Source organism: Ornithorhynchus anatinus, chromosome 7 (genome assembly GCF_004115215.2).
Source record: "Ornithorhynchus anatinus isolate Pmale09 chromosome 7, mOrnAna1.pri.v4, whole genome shotgun sequence".
NCBI classification, from domain to species: Eukaryota; Metazoa; Chordata; class Mammalia; order Monotremata; family Ornithorhynchidae; genus Ornithorhynchus; species Ornithorhynchus anatinus.
The window spans coordinates 25,635,468-25,655,699 of NC_041734.1; the positions used below are offsets into that span (position 1 = coordinate 25,635,468).

The 20,232-nt window shown below is 44.2% G+C and overlaps 1 protein-coding gene across 19 annotated transcripts in view; it reads left to right on the plus strand.

Annotated features, from left to right (window-relative positions):
- Nucleotides 1–20,232, plus strand: part of MAP2 (microtubule associated protein 2) — a 328,607-nt gene that overhangs the window by 287,393 nt on the left and 20,982 nt on the right. For 7 of the 19 annotated variants that reach the window (XM_039912684.1, XM_029068662.2, XM_029068652.2 and 4 more), the window contains 5 exons: nt 47–3,940; nt 4,163–4,369; nt 4,566–4,700; nt 10,348–10,403; nt 15,933–16,080. In XM_039912684.1, coding sequence (XP_039768618.1) covers nt 47–3,940; nt 4,163–4,369; nt 4,566–4,700; nt 10,348–10,403; nt 15,933–16,080 — 4,440 coding nt within the window. The remainder of the gene's footprint in view (nt 1–46; nt 3,941–4,162; nt 4,370–4,565; nt 4,701–10,347; nt 10,404–15,932; nt 16,081–20,232) is intronic. The other 12 variants (XM_039912690.1, XM_029068659.2, XM_039912691.1 and 9 more) reach the window with 4 other exon arrangements.

The window sequence follows — 20,232 nt, forward strand, 5'->3', positions numbered from 1 at the left end:
TCTATAACTTGTGTTTGTTGTTAAAAAAGCAACCGAATTACTCCAGGTTTACTTACAGCCCCGAAGATGGAATCCCATGACCAAGAGCACCCCACTCCTCTCCCTACCAAGCCCGGATACGAGAAGGAATGGGAGTCAGAGAAGGAAAGTCAGGTCAGCGGTCAGCCTAAGCCCGATACACAGGTTGTCCAGCCAGCAGAGCCGGAAACTGGGGCTCGCCGGGAGGAGACCCGAGGGGAGGAAAAAGAAACAGCCCCAGTGATAGGGCTGGGGCAGACTTGGGGGGCGCACCCAGAACAGGACCCAAGCAGTATTGTCCCCACCGGGGGTTTTCCTGTCGAGCCTTTGGTTCGGAAAGAACAAGACTGGCCCATGGGCATCCCCACGGAGAGCAAACCAGACCAATGGAGTACTGTCACTCTGCAGTCTCCCGGTCCTTTAACAACCATGAAAGAAAAAGATGACTTTACAGCTCTAACCAAGTGGGATGAGAAGGTTCTGGCCACTCCACAGCAAAGCGGAGGTTTTCCTCTCTCTCCTGGACCTAAAACTGATGAGGCCAGAGCGACCAGGAGGGAGTTCCTCCCAGAGACCCCATTTGCTGAGTCAGAGATTCATCAGCCAGAAGGCAGGAAGTCTAAGCCCGAACAAACTCACCCCTTAGTTGCCAAGGAGGCCCTCAGAGAGGAGCCGTTCTACAAGTACAAGTCCGACAAAATGGGGGACATGCCAATGTCTACAGTCATCACACAGTCCATGGAAGTCCACAAGCTGACTATCCGGGAAAGCCACGGTCAGAGGGGCTGCGGAGTCGGAGAGGACAAAGATATCCCAAGGTGGGAGAATGATCTGAGAAAAGAGCACTTTCTTCCAAACGGACAGAAATTTGCCTTATTTGAAAGTGAGCCCTATCGGAAACCCGAAGAGAAGTCCTCCGTCCTCGTGTCCTTGCCACAGGACAGCAAGCTCCTGAAGGGCCTGGACGAAGAGAAGAGTACCACCCGGTCCTTGGGAGGGCAGACCATCAAGAAAGAAGAGCCACCCAGTAAAGGGGCCCAGGTGGACCAGTTCAGACGCGACTCGTTTCCTGGAGCCCAGGGCCGAGACCTTATGTTGGCAGCAGCCCTCTCAGAAACCCTGGACAAGATGCCAGTGGCTCCCAGCCCCAGGAGTGATCCAGCCCGGAGCCTCTCGCAAGAGAGAGAGATTGGCAAAGACATCAGGGCCGACAAGGCTGGGGCACCACCGCCCACCGAGGAGCGGCCTCTGGATGAAGATAAGTCCGGCATGTCCAAATACTTTGAAACCTCCACCTTGAAAGAAGAAGCCACAAAGAGCCTCCAGCAAGACAGCGATTACTATGAGCTGAGTGATTCCAAAGAAAGTGCCTACGAGTCTTACGACACAGTTGCCCCCATGTTTAAAGATGGGGACCAGGAGTCCAGTGCCCCAGCCTGTGAAGTAGGGTACAGCACCCTGGCTCAGGGGTACCCCTCAGACATAGCTGAAGAGCCCAGCTCTCCCCAAGAGAGGATGTTCACTATTGATCCAAAGGTGTACGGAGAAAAAAGAGACCTCCACAGTAAAAATAAAGATGATTTGACTTTGAGCAGGAGTTTAGGACTTGGGGGCAGATCTGCAATAGAGCAGAGAAGTATGTCCATCAATCTCCCCATGTCCTGTCTGGACTCCATAGCCCTGGGCTTCAACTTTGGGCGGGGACATGACCTCTCTCCTTTGGCTTCTGATATCCTAACCAACACTAGTGGAAGCATGGATGAAGGGGATGATTATCTTCCAGCCACCACCCCGGGACTAGAAAAAGCCCCTGGGTTTCCCACAGAGGGCAGAGAGGAGAAGGAGGAAGAGGGTGAGGAGGAGGAGGAGGAGGAGGAAGAAGAGGAGGTGGAGGAAGCAGAGCAGGCGGAGGGCCAGAAGAAAGCAGGAAAAGCAGTGGAAGTGGAAAGTAGCCAGGTGGAATCGCCCTCTGAGTCACCCTTCCTGGCCAAGGAGTATTACAAGAATGGGGCCGTGATGGCCCCCGACCTGCCTGAAATGTTGGATCTAGCAGGCACGCGGTCAAGGCTGGCCTCTGTGAGTGCAGACACTGAGAGTGCAAGAAGGAAGTCAGTCCCAGCGGATGTAGGGGGGCACGACAGCGGCGCCGGAGTGCTTTCTCCCATTGGCAACAAAAACCACGTCGCCGTAAAAGACGACAGTCAGATGGAAGATCTGGGCTACTGCGTTTTCAACAAATACACGGTCCCCTTGCCATCTCCTGTCCAGGATAGTGAGAATCTGCAAGGAGATAGTGGCCTCTTTTATGAGGGTGCTGATGACAAGCTCCGAAGGGACCTGGCCACAGATCTGTCTCTTATTGAAGTGAAATTGGCAGCCACTGGAAGGGTCAAACAAGATGTGGGTGGGGAGAAAGAGCCCAGTCCTCCTGTCTCCGGGGACAAAGCAGGGCTGAGCAGGGAGTTAGACCAGGACAGGAAGGCGACTGACAAGTTGGACACGGTGCTAGAAAAAGGCGAAGAGCCCATGGATTCTAAAGAAACACTTTTGCCAGAGGAGCACGGAAAACTGGGCCCTGGAGAAGTAGTCACTAAAGTTGAAATGGTTAGTTCAGAGCCGGCGGTGGACCTAGCTTCAATTCAGGTCATGACTCAATCACAAGATACTTCTCCTTTTATGACCGAGAAAGTGGAACCCCTTCTTGGTTCAGTCCCGGAGGTAGCCGAGACCGAGCCCCTTCCCAAAGCAGAGCCCAGGACGGATCCCTCTGCCAAAGCTGATCCAAGCCAGCCCGTCGTCCAAGTCAGTGACTTTGGCTCAACTGCAGCAGAACAGGATGGGGCCTCCCAGGGCCCAGCAGCTCAGCAGGAAGGAGCTGGCCTGGCCCGAGGAGGCCAGGATGTTGAGCTGCTGGTGGGGGCCGAGGCCGGGGATGGGAAGGAAGGCACCAGAGGCTCGGAGGCTGAGATCAAGGAAAAAGTGGCGAAGCCTGACTTGGTGCACCAAGAGGCCGTGGATAAAGAGGAATCTTACGAGTCGAGCGGGGAGCATGATGTCACTCCAGAAGGTGGGGCCGGAGAGCCCTCAAAACCCGATGAGGGCAAGAAAGAGCCGGCAAAGGAGCCACCCACCCTGCCAGATGAAGTGACGGTCAGAGCGTTGGAGGCCGAGCTGCCTCCCTCCAGCGTGGATGCAGTCTTGGTGGAGGGGGCTGATATCCAAATGGAGCCTATCCAACAGCCAAAACGGGACAGTCAGGAAGCTCCAGGCATTTCAATCACACCCTCTGAAGCCCTTGAACCCACGTTGCTCAAGCCAGGGTCTGAGGCCTCCGCAGACGAAAACAAGGAGGGACAAGAGGAGGTTGAAGCCCGGGGAGAATCTGACAGGCTGCTCTTCCGCTCAGAAACTCTTCAGCTAGCGGACCTGAGCATCCCCACGGACCGAGAGGAGTCGGAGAAGAGGGGCGTCGAGGACGTGCCCGAACATAAGGGTGGGATCGAGTCAGTGGTGACCATCGAAGACGACTTCATCACGGTGGTCCAGACCACGACAGATGATGGGGAGTCCGGATCCCACAGTGTGCGCTTTGCTGCCCTCGACCAGGCTGAGGTGGAGAGCAGGCCCTCCCCTCCTGGAGGAGAAGAAGAAGAGGAAGAAGAAGAGGAAGAAGAAGAAGAAGGAGGTGGAGGAGGTGGAGGAGAAGAAGAAGAAGAAGAAGCATCTGAACCAGAGGCAGAAGAGCTGATGGATGACCGCCCTGAACCCAAGGAAGGATCCCCAGAGGCCCCCGCCTCCCCCGATAAGGAAGAGGAGGTGGGACTCTCCGAATACAAAACAGAGACACTTGACGATTACAGAGATGAAACCACCATTGATGACTCCATCATGGATGCTGACAGCCTCTGGGTGGATACTCAAGGTGTGCATTCCCCTTTTTTTCTTTCTTGCTTCCAATCCAAACCTAATCACCCAATGGACAAAAAAACCGAACGCGTTTGTTGCACTCACTGCCAGTATGAATATAGAGCATGCTTAGCCACCCTTGTTTTCTTATTGCTGTTTCTTAAAGACAGTCCAAGGATTTTAACCTCTGTTCCTAATTTTGTTGTTGTTGTTGTCATAATTTGCTTTGATTCTACAGATGATGATAGGAGCATCATGACTGAACAGTTAGAAACTGTTCCTAAAGAGGAGAAGTCAGAGAAGGAAGCTCGCAGACCATCTCTCGATAAACATAGGAAAGAAAAGCCCTTTAAAGCTGGGAGAGGCAGAATTTCCACTCCTGAAAGGAAAATAGCTAAAAAGGAGCCTAGCACAGTCTCCAGAGATGAAGTGAGAAAGAAAAAAGGTTCATTTACCAATCACTATTATCTCTTTCTGATGTGTCTGAAGTGCAGCACGGTCGTGCTTTTGCTGATGATTCCGTAGCCATGGAAACTGTAATCGTTTCGCAGATTTTGCTTGGTTAAAAATAGTAAGGATTACGGGTGTTCGAAGTGTATTATTTTTCCTGATTGTGTGCTCTTGTGTTTTCTTGTCCTTAGCAGTGTATAAGAAGGCTGAACTTGCTAAAAAAACAGAAGTTCAAGCCCATTCTCCCTCCAGGAAATTCATTTTAAAACCTGCTATCAAATATACTAGACCAACTCATCTCTCCTGTGTTAAGCGGAAGCAGACAGGTGACTGTGTTTAATTCTGCAATGTGGCTGGCAAACATAGACATGAATGTCATTTTAATCCCATTGCTGTAGAGGCTTCTTCATTGTGTTTTTCCTCCAAGAGTCTCAGCCGCCATCAGCAGTTTGGCGACAGAGTATCTTTGACCATTCTCCGTTTTTTTCCAAACAGAGATCATGATCACTAATGCTTGTCATGCTAAGTCTCTAAGTGCGTGGTTGTATTCTGGCCTTGTGTTTTAGTGTCTTGTGGTAGGAATCTCTATTTGTGTGTTTTGTGTTCTGGTGGGACGGTGTTGGCAGCTTCACTCATGGTTTGCCATTCCATTCATTTTGTTTCTTCTCCTCAACACAATTATTCATTTAACATGGCTTGTAGTTTCTCCATCGGCATGGCCAAATCTGTTACTGATGTTGATGAAGTCAGACGAAACCACCAAGAGCTCCCGGTTCAAAGTGTAAAAAGCGGGGAGAAGAGGTGGGACAAAATCCAAAGTACATTCAACCCTTTGGGAAGAAAGGAAGCAGAAGAAAAAAATCCATGTCTCTTGTAATTTCTTATTAGATTTCATTTCTCAACAGTGCAGAATATCATCCAGGTGTCCCACAGCTTCCTTGCCCACGGTCAATCTTGGAGGACAGGAAATATGTCATAGGCTTTTGCTGTTAATCTTACCTGTTGTTTTTGTTGTAAATGATATTCGTTGAGCGCTTACTATGTGCCAGGTGCTGTACTAAGCACTGTGTTAGATACAAGATGATCAAGTTGGACACAGTCGTTGTCCCACAGAGGGCTCACAGTCTTAATCCCCATTTTACAGATGAGGCAAAGAGAAGTTAAGTGGCTTTCCCGGGGTCACACAGCAGATATTGATGGAGCCAGGATTAGAATCCAGATCCTCTGACTCCTGGGTCCATGCTCTTTCCACTAGGCCATGCTGCTTCCCTTTTGCTTGCATCTACTGTGGGGTTTTCACTAAGCTAACGTCCCCTACTGCCGTTCTTTTCTTTATTTGGTTAAGAACCTCCACAGTGGAGGTGTGTGTGGTGGGGGGGGTGTTGTAAAATTATAGATTCATTAATTGTATGTAGCATGAGCTCCAATAGTTAAGGTCCTTGACAAAGCCTGCCTGATGTTTTCCACATGTACTTGTGCACAACGTGGAAAGCATCTGGATCTAGAAGTGATTCTGCAGCTTCCACCGTCAAGTTGCCTCAGCATTTAACATTTAATGGATCCCACTCTGCCTCTTGCCAAGGGTGAGACCCTGGCCAGTGACACCCCATCCATGACAGGTCCAGGCGAACGCGAGGATACTGGGGAGTTCAGATACAGCTCCAGTGTGTCCAGGAGAGTGCACTGACTTGGGGCCTAGACTGGGTGGGAGCAGAACACAGGGTGAACCGCCAGTGGTTCCCACAATACTCCTGGGCATGTGTCTGAGAGGCCCAAGGGAATGGAATGGCCCCAGCTACAGAGGCGCTCCTAGTCAGCTACTCTCGGCTCGACCCAGCCATTAGTTAGCTCCCTGCAAAGTATACACGCAGACTCTGGAGAGAGTCTGGAGTCACCTAAGAGAAACCATCAGGCCTCAGGGTGCGTGAGCGAAGAATGCAAATCATTATTGACGATAATGATAGTAATGGTAGTCTTTATTAAGTGCTTACTCTGTGCCTAGCACTGTGGTAGATATAGGATGATCAGGTCAGGGCTGGTCCCTGTACCTCATGAAGGCCCACAGTCTAAGGGGAAGGGGGAACAGCTATTGAATCCCCATTGAATAATAATAATAATATGATAATGGTATTTGTTAAGCGCTTACTATGTGTCAAACACTGTACTTAGCGCTGGGATAGATATAAGATAATTGGGTCTCACATGGGGCTCACAGTCAAAGTAGGAGGGAAAATAGGTATTGAATCCCCATTTTGCAGATGAGAAAGAGAAGTGAAGTGACTTGCTCAAGAAGTGAGTTCACACAGAACGCAAGAGGAGGAGTTGGGATTGGAATGCAGGTCTACCAATTCCCAGCCCTCTGCCCTTCACAATCAGATGGATTTCCACAGGTAGATCACATGATTTCTATGTCTTCTAGTATTTGCTACAGCCTTAGTCCTTGGCCAAACTGTGTGTTCCGATTCGTTTTCTGTGAAGCTTGGGTGTTGGGGATGTTTTTTCAAGACATATGGATTCTTTTCTACTCTCTCATAGAGGTCCATGCTGGCTGTAGATACAGGCATATGTGGCAAGAGGCATTGAGTCCCCTCTCTGAGAGACCTGGGATGGTAACAAATCAATGCGTTCCCTGGAGGGCTTGAACATCATGGATTTCGGAATGGTTTCCCTCTCCTTGGTCTCCACTTTGCAAACGTTTGCCTAACATTTGTTCACCCATTGCAAGGAAAGCAGAGAATGCCATCAGCACTGAGGCGTCTGGGAGATTTTCAAAAGTTGTTAAGGTCCCAACTTCCTCAGCAGCAACAAGCCAGCTCGTGCTCATCATCTCCCACAACAATGTAGCTCCCCTTGGTATCTCCCTTATTTTCCAGTCACCTTCCTTTCCTGGGCATTCCCTACACTTCTCCCTGCTCTCACTCCTCTCTTTTGCCCAAGCAGTGCTTTAATGTTCATGGTGGAAGCTGGCATTATGATGGTAAGACTATAGTCCATAAAGATGGATAAGGAGAGCTCATAGTCAAGATGCATACTGTGAACTCTGAATGGGGGCCGAGGGAAGAGAGAACGAGAGAGAAAGGGAGACACAGATGACATTGCTTCTCAAACCACCTTCCCCTCCTGGCAGACACCCACAAGCTCCCAGACTCATGTGTTCTTTGTATGGCTCAATGGTCCCCATCTTCTAGGCACAAAGAATTGACCCTGTCGCCTTGACTGTCCCCACGAAAGATCACGTCTCTAAGGCCATGATAGTTTTGCAGTAGGGAATTCTGCATTATAATGTATTTGTTCAAACTCTAAGAGTCATAGGCTCTGACAGTCTCTTTTTTTCTCAAGAAGGAAGAAGAAAAGCCATTTTGCCTCAGTAGTATATTTCAGGTGCATGGTTAGTTTAATCCTGAAAAGGATTCCCCAGACCCAACCAAGGGTCAAGCCAGATGCACCTCAGACTTGGGTCTGAGAAAAGGGACTTTTGGGCAGATAAGCTTGAAGTTTCCATGTTTATTGCAGTCAAACATGACTATCCTGTCCAAGCCAAATATTTCTTTACATGGGCACCATTAGATTAGGACAACGATGATTTGTACTCCCTCCATTTTCCTTCCTCAGGAAAGCACCAACTCAGTTTACCTCAAAAATTCTTAGAGATTGTAGATGATGTTATTGTCCATTCAAAAGATCCCATTTGTCTTTCCTTAATGTTGCATAGTTAACATTTCCATGTTAAAGTTGTGAGTCTTTAGAAAGAAACCCTCTTGAAAGTCAATCAGAGGGATAAGATTTTTCTCTTATAGTTCCCCATTTTTGAAAGAGGAAATAATAAAGCAGAGGAAGGCCCCCTTGCCTGGGAAATGACAACTCGAAGATTTTGAATACTGCAGTGGCCATGTTTATCTCGTGCATACAACTATAAGACATTACCGCTCAGTGCTGACTCTGTGGATCAGGGGGGTCTTGCTGACCCAGATGATCTCCCTGGCTAACCTGTCGTCTTCAGGTTGCATGGAAAATTGTCTGAGTTTTTATGTTTTTGGCATGAGTTATCCTAACTCGGGTTTTCCCAGGGTTAACAGAGAGTGTTTGAATCAAAGATAATTATTTCAGATCATCTCACGTGACTTTGTTATGGTATTATCAATCAACAGTATTTAATAATTGTTATTTATTGAGCACTTGGTGTGTGCAGAGCACTGTAGTAAGTTTTTGGGAAACTGCAATATAGCAGTTGATAGACATGATCCCTGTCCACAAGGACCTTACAGTCTACAGGACTAGAGTACAGTGGACTAGAGTCTATAGTATTATCAGAAAAGCGCACTGCCTTAAAATTGCCCCGGAAGAAAGGAATTTAAAAATCAAAGTGGTATGATACAAAACCAAAACAAAACAACAGTAACAGATGTGGTGAGCGGTGAATACAGGAAGTGCATGTAAAGAACATGTTCACGTTTCATCCTGAATTGAAAGTTTCTCGTCAGTGTCCATTTTCACTTTCTCTCTCTCTTGCGATATTCTCTCCTGTGGGGCCCTTGCCAGCCAAGCAAGACTGTGCTCTACCAGAGGGACTGATGGGGCCGAAGGGAAGGGAAAGATGGGAATGCATCGCTGATGAGGTTTGTTTGGTGGGAAGAGCCAGAGATCTGAGGTTGGATGGTCCTGCCACGGTGAGGCTATGGTGGCCATGGAGGGGAGAAGAGGCAGGAGTAGTGACTGCCCATGTTCCCACATGTTTAATCTGCCATCACCATAAATAGAGTGACAGGATAAAGCAGTCTTGACCTTTTGTGGGTTTTTTGGTAAGTGTAGATGTCTGGCCGGATTCAGAAAGCAAGAAAATAGGAGTTTTTGAGACCGGCTGTGGCCTTCTCATTCAATGCTGAGGTTGATGTTTCCCAATCTCAAGAGTGCTAGAGTTTGGCCAGATTAGAAAAGTGACTGGAGAGGAGCCTTGGCCCCTTCTCTGCAGCTCAGGAATTCTTTGCAGAAAGAGAGCTCCAGCATTCCAAGAAATGAGGAATAGTCCCTCTCTGCCAAATCACATGTGGGAATCCAACAGGAAAATGACTTATTTGCACCTTAGAACCATGAAATCAAGTGAAATCCAGGGAACCAAGGAGAATAGATTGGCTCATTTGGGCAGCTTGGTTTCCTTCCCAGCTTGTCAGACTGTGATTACAACTCCACTGGGACCTCAATTCCATCAGGAAAAGCCTCCACTGCACCAGAACCTTTGGGGATGGTCAGTTGAATGAGTTTTGTTCCCAAGCGATCCACTTCACCGTGGTTAATGAGCAAGATTTGGTTCATGGTCTTAATTGGTTCTGGGGAAAAAAAGTGTTCAATGAAAGAGTGTTAGGTTCCCATGGGACATACTGTAGAATACATTAATGTGTTCCCAAGATGAAAGGCATTAAATAAAATCACACTCATATTTTTAAAGAAATAGAAATCACAATAAATAGGGTTATGTATGGTCAGATAATAATGTAAATAGGGACACATAATCAAAGATTTTTTTAATTCATCACTTTAAATATGTAGGTATTTAATTTTCAAAGTGTTATCTTTCACATCCTATTCAGCAAAGAGCCACCTTGTGCTCATATCCCAGAGAACATATTATTCATGTTTAGTAAATTTGTCAGGATAACCTAATAGTATATTTAAAGGAGATTTAATCAGTCTGTCTGCAGCAATCAACATGGTTCCCAGGTTGAGAGGGAGGGGGGAGGAGGTGACTAGGCCAAGGTAAACCTTGCACTGTTATCTCAATGTGAGGGAATGAGATCAAACAGGTTGGCATGAAAATTCAACAGTGCTATTGCAAAAGATCGTTCTACAGTGAGCATTATAACAGGACATTCCTGCATAGTGCTTTCTATATCATGGTTTCACAGAGGTGGTGGTAGGAAAAATGAATATGTTCTGCTTTTAACCATTAAGTCTGTTTCTTGGGTCTTGCAACAACAGGTGCTGAATCAGCCCAGGTGCCCAGTGTATTTAAACAAGCCAAGGAAAAAGTAGCAGTGAGTAAAAGTCATCTTCTTGTTCCCTTTGGAATTTTCACATTAGTTGAATTTTTTTTTTTTTGGTTTTCCCTTTGTTCATCTTAAAACACACATACAAATAATAATAGCAACAATAATAATAATAGTTGTAGTATTTGTTAAGCACTTACTATGGGCTACCCACTGTACAATTTGCTGGGGCAAATACAAGATAATCAGGTCCCACATAGAACTCTCAGTCTAAGTAGGAGGGAAATTTTGCAGATGAGGGAACTTAGGCACAAAGAAGTAAAGTGACTTGCCCAAGGTCATGCAGCAGGTAAGTAGCAGAGTCAGGATTAGAACCCAAATCCCAGATGTGTGCTCTTTCTACTCTGCTGTTTCCCAAAGCCTAAGCCATCCCCCTGTGTGTCTTGATTAAATTTGGAGTTGGAAACCACATTTACGATGCTTCATCAAAGGACCATTTAAGATGCTTCATCAAAGGATTGTCAGAGTACGATGGAGAGGGAGAGGAAGTGATTCTGAAGTCTGTGACACATTCTAAGGCTCTGTTTCTCCAACAGCAAAGAAACGTTCTGGAGAGAAATTAAGTGGGTATACTTATGTGGGGGATCATAATGTGGCAACCGCTCCCACCCCATAAACATTTCACCAGAGCTTTTATTTCAAATCCACCTGTTTGATCTGACTCCGGGAGACTTCCATACGAAAGCTTCAAGGATGAAGCCTGTAGGTCTTCAGGTCTCCACCTTTTCTTGTGGTCAGACCCTCTCTGGCTCTGTGTTACTGGGTAATTCAGAAGACACAACATTTAATTACTAACAGTGCAGCTGGAAAATGCTGACCTTGTAGAGCACAATCTTAATGCCAGATGCAATCAAAGTCAATCAGACACCAGGCTTGGCTTCAAGTTTAGTGAATTCTTGTTGTTGCTATTGAGCATAGAAAGTTACTGCTCAATGGCTTATAACTGCTCACTGAAAACTCAGGCTAAAGTCAATCTATCTGAACAGTAAATTGAAAAAAGAAACCCAAATGATATTGCCACCTTGATTAGCATCTTCAAAGCATTTTCACATGTGTCATCTCAATCATTCTCACAACCTTCAAGCCTCATTATTGTCATCAGTAAGATATTTTGAGTAAGTCTTGGTGTGCTCTTATTTAACCTGCCTTAAAATTCAAGAGGCACTACTTGAGTTTTGGCAAACCTAAATTTTGGCCCTCTATCCTCAGACACTTCTATCATCTCTTTTCCTTCAGCCTGAAAATGTGAAGGTACTAGATTCTTCTGCAACATTGCCCCAAGAAAATATTCAATTATTGATGGTGTACTTATTAAGTACTTACTCTATGCCAAGATCAGGGGTAAATACAAGATAATCTTGGTCACAGTCCCTGTCCCACATAGGGCTCACAACCTAAGAGGGAGGGAGATCAGCTTTTTTATTACTGTTTTAAAGATGAGGAAACTGTGGCACAGAGAAATGGGGTAGCTTGCCATAGGTACCAAGGAAGGGAGGTGATAACAATAATAATAATAATAATAATAATAATGGTGTTTGTTAAGTGCTTACTATGTGCCAAGCACTGTTATAAGCAATAGGGGAGATACAAGGTAAGCAGGTTGTCCCACATGGGGCTCACAGTCTTAATTCCCATTTTACAGATGAGGGAACCGAGGCCTAGAGAAGTTAAGTGGTTTGCCCTAAGCGGACAAGTGGTGGAGGCAGGATTAGAACCCGTGACCCCTGACTCCCAAACCCAGGTTCTTTCCACTAAGACAAGCTAGCGCCTGCTAGGATCTGAGCTCTTGACTCTGTCCTGTGCCTTTTCTGAGGCCACATTGACTCCCAAGGAAATAGCACTGGACCTCCAAAGCCTGAGAGCACTAAGACAAAATTAGCAATTGCTCTGAACATCTTCTAGACTTTCTAAGAATAGTTTATGCTTTGGGGTAGACCAGATCTTAGAGTTTGTCCAAATAGGTGTCAGCCCACTCATTGATGAAAAAGCAAAAAACAAAAAAAGGTTTATGACTAAGACAACTCTACCTAGTCCTTTCATTTGGGATTTACTCTCACAAAGAAAGCAAAATTTTGGATTCTTGGTGCCTTTCCATTTTTTTTTTAATTTCCTGATATCCCCTTTTGCTGTGTCCTCCCTCCTGATACTAAGCAATGGGCTTTCTTGTCTTTACCTCCACTCCACGAGAACAACCAGCCATTCCTCAAATTTCTGAGGTATTTTGGCTAATGATCTGGGATACTTAAATTTCCTTAATCAAAAATAATAATAATAATAATTTAAGTACTTACTAAGTGCCAAGATGCAGTACAATCAGATCAGATACAACACCTGACCCACATGGGGTTTAAGGTCTAAGGTGGAAATTTTAATCCCCATTTTATGGATGTGAAAACTGAAGCACAGAGAACCTAAGTCATTTGCCCAAGGTTGTACAGCAGGCAAGTGGTTGCTTGCAATTTCCTTCTCTGGACATAGAGTAAGGTTTATTCTCTGCAGTTTTGACTAGTGCTGATTCCCACCTTATTTCCGAGTCACAACCTTACTGGAGAATTTAAAGCGGGGAGCTGGGAAGGTAGATAGGTAGATAATCATCTTTGAGTCTAGCTCCCTGTTCAAATAGCCACAGAGAACACACCCTGACATTGAATTTGGGAGAGTTAAGGAATTTGTCTCCTTGACTCTTCCAGCTCTACTTCCTTTATATTTCTTTGGGCTCCAGAGAGCTCAGTAGCCACCAGCTCTGATTCTGTCCCTTCAGCCAGGCATCTTTTATATTAGCTCTTGGTCTTATAGAGTGGTCTACATAAGGCCTGCCATATCCAAAGAGTTTCCTCTTATTTCTTCAGCACTGACTGCATCCTGCAGGACATACCAGAGAGCATCAGTGGAAACTCACCTTCAGTTTCAGCATGAGCCTTTGGATCTCAAACTGAATGAGTTTGGAAAAGACACCCTGCTTGAGCAGCAAATTTGCTTCTTTACCAGCTTCTCTCTCCCAACTTTGAGAAGGCATGGTCAAGTGTTTCAAAACTCAGATTTGACTCACTATGAAGTGGTTAAAATATTTATACTGCCAGATCTGGAGTTTTCCATATCTCAGGTTAAAAAAACAACAAAAATACCCACCCAAACCCTCACAGTCTCTCAAGATATTTGTTCAAAATTGATTATTCTAGTAGGACCAAAATCTAGAGCAACACATATGCGACGGATAATAATAATGATAATAATAATTGTGGTATTAGTTAAGCACTTACTTTGTGCCAAGAACTGAATTGGGCAGATACAAAGATACAGTCCCTGGCCCAAATGTAGCTCCCAGTGTAAACAGGAGGGAGAAATAGGTATTTAATTTCCATTTTACAGATGAGGAAATGGAAGCACTGTGGAGTTGAGTAACTTGTCCAAGGTCACACAGCAGGCAAGTGGCAGAGCTGGAATTAGAACCCAGGGCCTATGACTCCCAGGCCCATGCTCTTTCCACTAAAGCATTTTATTCTCAAACTCACTTTAGTCAGGGAATTTTTCAACACATTTTCCTTTATGAGGTGATTAAACAGAATTTCATCTATTTCTAGTCAGTCCTTTTAATTATTTTGATCCTATTAATCGGGATAGTCAATTATTGACTTTTCAGATAATAATAATAATAATTGTGGTATTTGTTAAGTGCTATGTGCCAGACATTCTACTATGTGCTGGGGTAGATACAAGCAAAGTGGTTTGGATATAGTCCCTGTCCCACATGGGGCTCACAGTCTCCATCCTCATTTTACAGATGAGGTAACTGAGGCATCGAGAAGTGAAGCGACTCACCCCTGGCCACACAACAGACAAGTGGTGGAGCTGGGATTAAAACTCATGACCTTCTGATTCCCAGGCCCATGCCCTATCCACTACACCATGCTGCTTCAGGTTGACTTCCTTATGTCAATCAACCAATGACATTTATCGAGCACTTAACTGTGTGCAGATCACTGTATGAAGTGCTTGGGAGAGTACAATACAGCAGAATTGGCATACATGTTCCCTGCCCATAATGAGCTTACTCTTATATGTGGTTTATTTGATTAGTTATTATTATAATAATAATCACAATAATAGACAATATAAAATAGTGTTATTTTTAAGCACTTCCTATATGCTAAATGTTCAGGTAGTTACTGGATAATAAGATCAAGCACAGTCCCCATCCCCATCAAAGATAGCAGGCAAATGGTAAAAATCAGGGTTAAAACTCAGGTCTTCTGAATCCCCATCTTGTGCTCCATCCACTAGACCATACCACTTCTCAGCTATGAAATGCTTACACAGTGATATTTATTGGAAGTAGAAGATAGCGACTGACCTTCAAATAAAGGCCAATAAAAGCACATTCTTCTTGATTGATAGCATTATGTATTTTACACAGTGGCTTAGCCCCATCTAAATAGACCTTTCAAGGAGAATCCGCCCAGAAGCCATTTCTCTCACCTGTATTTTCACCCAACTTGGCATGCAGGTTCATTGCCAAAGGCAGAAAGGGAATGTACACACACACACACACACACACACACACACACACACACACACACACACATTTACATACATATACATTCCCTTTTGTCATTTTTGTGTGCGTTTGGTGTCAAAGTTTGGCTTTCCTGTAAGCTTTTTTCTGTTTCCTCATGATTAGAATTCAGCCCTTTCAAAGATCCCTGCCTCAAAGGCGAGAACAAAGCCATTGCTTCCACCAAGACCCAGCTCAGCTTCCTCTAGCTCTGATAAAGGAGTTAATTTTCTTGATTCTAACAGTTACCTATTTCAGCTCTCTTCAGAGGGCTCGCCTCAGAATCAGGAACAAAGGTAAGACAGTGGATTCAGCTAGTCAGAGAGGTGTGTGTTGTTCAAGGCTATAGACTATTGAACTAAGAGGCTTAAGTCTGTGTCCAACACAGAGAATACAGACAGAACCATAAACCCGAATCACTAGGTAAAAGGAAGAAGTTAAAACTCCAATTGGACTGAATCTAAAACACATCTCTCAATAATGAAGATATGTATCCTTATAAATAAAGCATGTCAAGCTAAATACTGGTATAAATACTAAATACTAAATAAATAATAAATTAAAATACTGATACTAATACTAAATATTGTTTATAAACATTTCTACTGATCAAAAAAACTTTTAAAAAAAGTAATTGGCTCATTACTTCATAGCCTTATAGCCTTATTAAATACTGAGTTTAGAACCTCGTTATTTTATAGGCAATCATGTCACAATGTTATGATAAGAAATTCTGGGAGAGTACATTTGGAGAATATTAAAGTTAATTTCAAGAGAGGAGATATATGGAAATTTTAGAAGAGAGACAAAAAAAACAGGAAAGCACTAGAGTTAAAGTATGAGGCGAGATGATGTAAATCTAAATATGGTCTACAGGGATAATGTAACAAGCCCGAGGAAATAGAAAAGTTTCATGTTTCGCAGTATCATGAACAATAACCGATGGAACCTTTTTCTTTGAATAGGACGGTGCAGCCAAGAGTCCAGAAAAGCGCTCTTCTCTACCAAGACCCTCCTCGATCCTCCCTCCCCGAAGAGGCGTGTCAGGAGACAGAGACGAGAATTCCTTCTCCCTCAACAGCTCCATCTCCTCATCAGTACGGCGAGCCACCAGTATGTTCTAAATCTTTTCAATCTTTTTTTTAATTTCACAGTGTGGTTGAACAGCTAGCCAACACTCACTGTTCATTTTCTATTATTTGGGATGAAAAGATCCATGAGGAGAACCTGTAGCAAATATGGCATTTGACCTCTTTGAAGTGGTTAAGAAATGCCCTTCAAGAAAAACCCCCATTAAAATCAGATCTTCATTTGAGGGAAAATCAGCCCCGAAGCATTTTCTCAGCTATAACCTATCTCACCCTGTGAACTTCTCACGCCCTCAATTTTTCCAGCTGCAAATTGATGCTCAAAACTTCCACCCCACATTTTCTGAGTATTAATTTGATTGAATTGGAAAGAGAATTGGGGTTCTTGAGGGAAAGAATGTCTCCAGTGAATCTGAAAGTTGTCTTATTAAGCTGTAATAAGACCTCTGCACTCCAGTGCCTTTTTTATTATTTCTGATGCATTTAACTTTAATGGTATCCACACTGCCTGAACATACTTTGCCTCTCCAACTGCCCACACAGCCTGGCACAGAGTGGAGCTGGGCTGGGATGCTGATATTAGAATAGGACCTAGACTAAGAACCTCCAGTTCATCATGTCCAATAGAGCTGAAGTTGTAGGCTGGGTTCCTGGCCAGTCCCGAGTCTCGGAGAACCTCTAACTGTCCCACACCAATCTTGGACTGGCTCAGTTTTCTGGGATCAACTGGCAGCTGTGGGGCTTTTTCATTTATTTAGTCTTTCATTTTGAGGTGAAGTAAGTAAGAAAATAGAGGAGGAAAATAAGAAATATAATACTGGATATAGTTTTCCTTCACTGGCTATGTTAACGAGAGGGATTTCGTGTGTTGAGTTTTAGGTGCCAGCAAGATATCCAGGTAGTGATTTCCTGGAGTAAAGAGGACCTGAGGAATCATAGAGCAGGTGAGGGGTCTTAGCTTGTAGAGTTGATATGGGAGTCATCTACCCTGTGAGTCAGGTCTGCAAACAGCGTGTAAAATGAGCTGACTAGGGGACACTCAGATAAGGAATTGGAGGCTGAAGACAAACGAGTGAAGGAGATGGAGAAGGAGCAATCAGAGAATAGAGGAGGAAGAAATTACAATAAAACTGATAATAGCAAGAGTATAGAAAAATAAATAGTTTATATGTTGAAGACACATATGCATCTTAAGGAAAGATATATAAACTCTAGTTCTAAGAATGGTGATCTGGGAAGGTGGAACTTAACCAGGGAATGCCACCTAGAAAGAGTCATGATTTGACACATGATGGGGCAAAGAGTTCCTAGCAGGAGGCTGGGTTTGGAAGTGGGAGAGTCAAGAATAAGGGACAATGAGAAGGTTAGTTTCAAAGAAGTTAAAGGTACAAACTGAGGCATAGCAGGGAAAGGGAACTGATAATTAAGAGGCTCAAAGTCAATAGTTGAAGTTTCTGCTTGATGCTAATTTTGTTGTATTGTGCTCTCTTAAGCACATAGCACAATGCTCTGTCCATAGTAAGTGCTCAATAAATATGACTGATTGATTGGTGTAGAGAGGAATGGGAAGCCAGTAAGGATTCCTGAGGAATGGAAAGATGTGTGCCAAACAACATCTTAGAAAAATGATCCAAGCAGCTGAATGAAGTATGGACTGGAGAAGGGAAGAGGCTAAAGATGGGGAGAATAGTGAAGAGGCCCTGATGGAGCAGCCTAGTAGTAGCATGAGGAGCTCCTGGGCCAGAGTGGTGGTGGTTCGGATGAAGAGGAAAGGAAGGATCTGGGAAAATATTATGGAGGAAAAGGCAGCGGCATTTAGCAACCGAGTGCATGTGAGAGGTTAAAGACATTGAGGAGTCAAGAATAACATCAAGATTGAGGACATCTGGGACAGGAAGCGTGGTGAATATCCAGAAGAGAGTTGGAGGAGAGGAAGTGAATTTCTCAGACAGGAGTTCTTATCTCCTGAAGCATACCCCCAGGAAAGCAAACAAATGCTTATGAATGTCTCAGAACTGCCAAAGCATTGTGGATTGAAGATTTTTAGTCTGAAGAACACTATAGTTTATGATCCAATTTGTAAATGGCAAACCTACCCATAGTCAAGGGCCTGATACAGGGTTGATTCTGCTCTCTGGGTAGCACACACTGTCCTCCAATACAAGAAAAACCCAAACCAAACCAGAGTGTGCCCCTAGTGTGGCTTCCAGATTTAGACCAAAAGGAAGGTGACTGGGGCAGTTGTGGAATCCAGGCTTCTTGATTGCAGTGGTTCTTGGACCTATCACTGACACTACACTTAACTTGTAAAGCAGCTCCACCAGTGTCCTCTTGTGTGCTGAACTTAACCTCAAGAGGGAAGACAGGGATTCAGCGTGAACCAGTAGAGAGAGAGACAAGGCCTAGGAGCCATAAGACCTGGGTTCTAATTCTGGCTCAGCCACTTGTTGGCTCTGTGATCTTGGACAAGTCATTTAGCTTGTTTGTGCCTCGGTTACCTCATATGAAAAAATGGGGGATTAAGACGTTGAACCCTCTGTGGGATAGGCCTGTGTCTGACGTGATTATTTTGTATCTACCCCAGTGTTTAGTAGAGTGCCTTAACAAATACCATTAAAAAAAAGAAGACAGGTGGAATGATAGTGATGTGATGGCCTAGGAGCAGAAGCTGTGGAAGATCATGACTGCAAGGGGAAGAAATGAAGATTCATTCATTCATTCATTCATTCAATGGTATTTATTGAGCGTTTACTGGGTGCAGAGGACTGTACTAGGTGCCAGGCACTGGTGCTTACCAGCCACTGTGATCACCAGGCGCTATGGGTAACAGATATAACAGTGTAGTAGGGAAAGCTTTATTTACACTGTGTGGAAGGGATTATCAGTCTCATTTTACCTGTATCATATACACACACTGTAAATAGTATCAATTTCTATTCCTGAAGGTCAGCTAGAACTACCTTCTGAAATGGAAATTCATTATATTGGAGACATAACTTTGGTTTTGATTAGTAATATAAATTCACTATAAACTGTTTCTTATAGGTTAAATTGAATTGATTTTAGTCACCTATTACTCATTATTACCCAAAACCTCTAATCATTTCTTCATCTGTCTTTTCTGCCTTTTGAAGTCTAACACTTTTCCACGGAGAGAAAGGAAATATTTCACAGGAAAGACCGAGTTTCACCTTACCTTAGAGAGGTTCAAGGACCATATTCCTGATTTAAACCACTCCCAAAGCATGCTTATGTGTATGTGGGTACCCTTCAGTCTCTACTGGGGGTCACTAGATCAAGGAGTTAAGGTCAGCAGTGTTCAAACAGTCAGTGATATTTACTGAGATCTTACTATGTGTTGAACACTGTGCTGAGCACATGGGAGAGTATAATACAGCAGAATTAGCAGCCATGTCCCCTACCCATAATGAACTCAAAACACACTTGACATCAAACTCCCAACAACCCATCAGACATGCATTTATACCTATCCTCAGAGCTTAAGGATATATGTGTATTCAATTATTATATTATATTATTATGACATCATTATAGTATAATAAATTTGTAATACTGGTTAAATGCTTACTGTGTGCCAACTAGTGAAATCAATCCAAGATAATCAGATCAGATGCAGTCCTTGTCCCACCTGGAGCTCACAGTCTAAGGAGGAGGGAGAATAGGTATCTAATCCCTATTTTACAGATGAGGAATCTGAGGCAAAGAGAAGTTAAGTGACATGACCAGAGTCACATATTTGGCTACCGGCAAAGCTGGACTAAATTTCTTGACTCAACCTTTGATCTTTCCTCTAGGCCATGTTGCTTCTCCAATTTAATTATTTGTTCTATTATATCATCATCATTATCATCAGTGGTATTTATTGAGTTATCATCAGTGGTATTTTTTGAGCACTTACTGTGTGCAAAGCACTGTACTAAGCACTTGTACTAAGTATAGTACAACAGAGTTGGTAGACAAGTTCCCCACCCAAAATGAGTTTACACTTTATCATCCTGCATTATCCAAGCCATTTTACATATTTTAGCCTTCCTGCTCTCACAATTTGTAAATTTTTTGTTTCTGCCTATCTCCCCTAGGAGTCTATAAACTCCTAGAGGGCAGGAAATGTATGTTTTGCTTCTGCTGGACTCCCCCAAGCACTTAAAACAGTGCT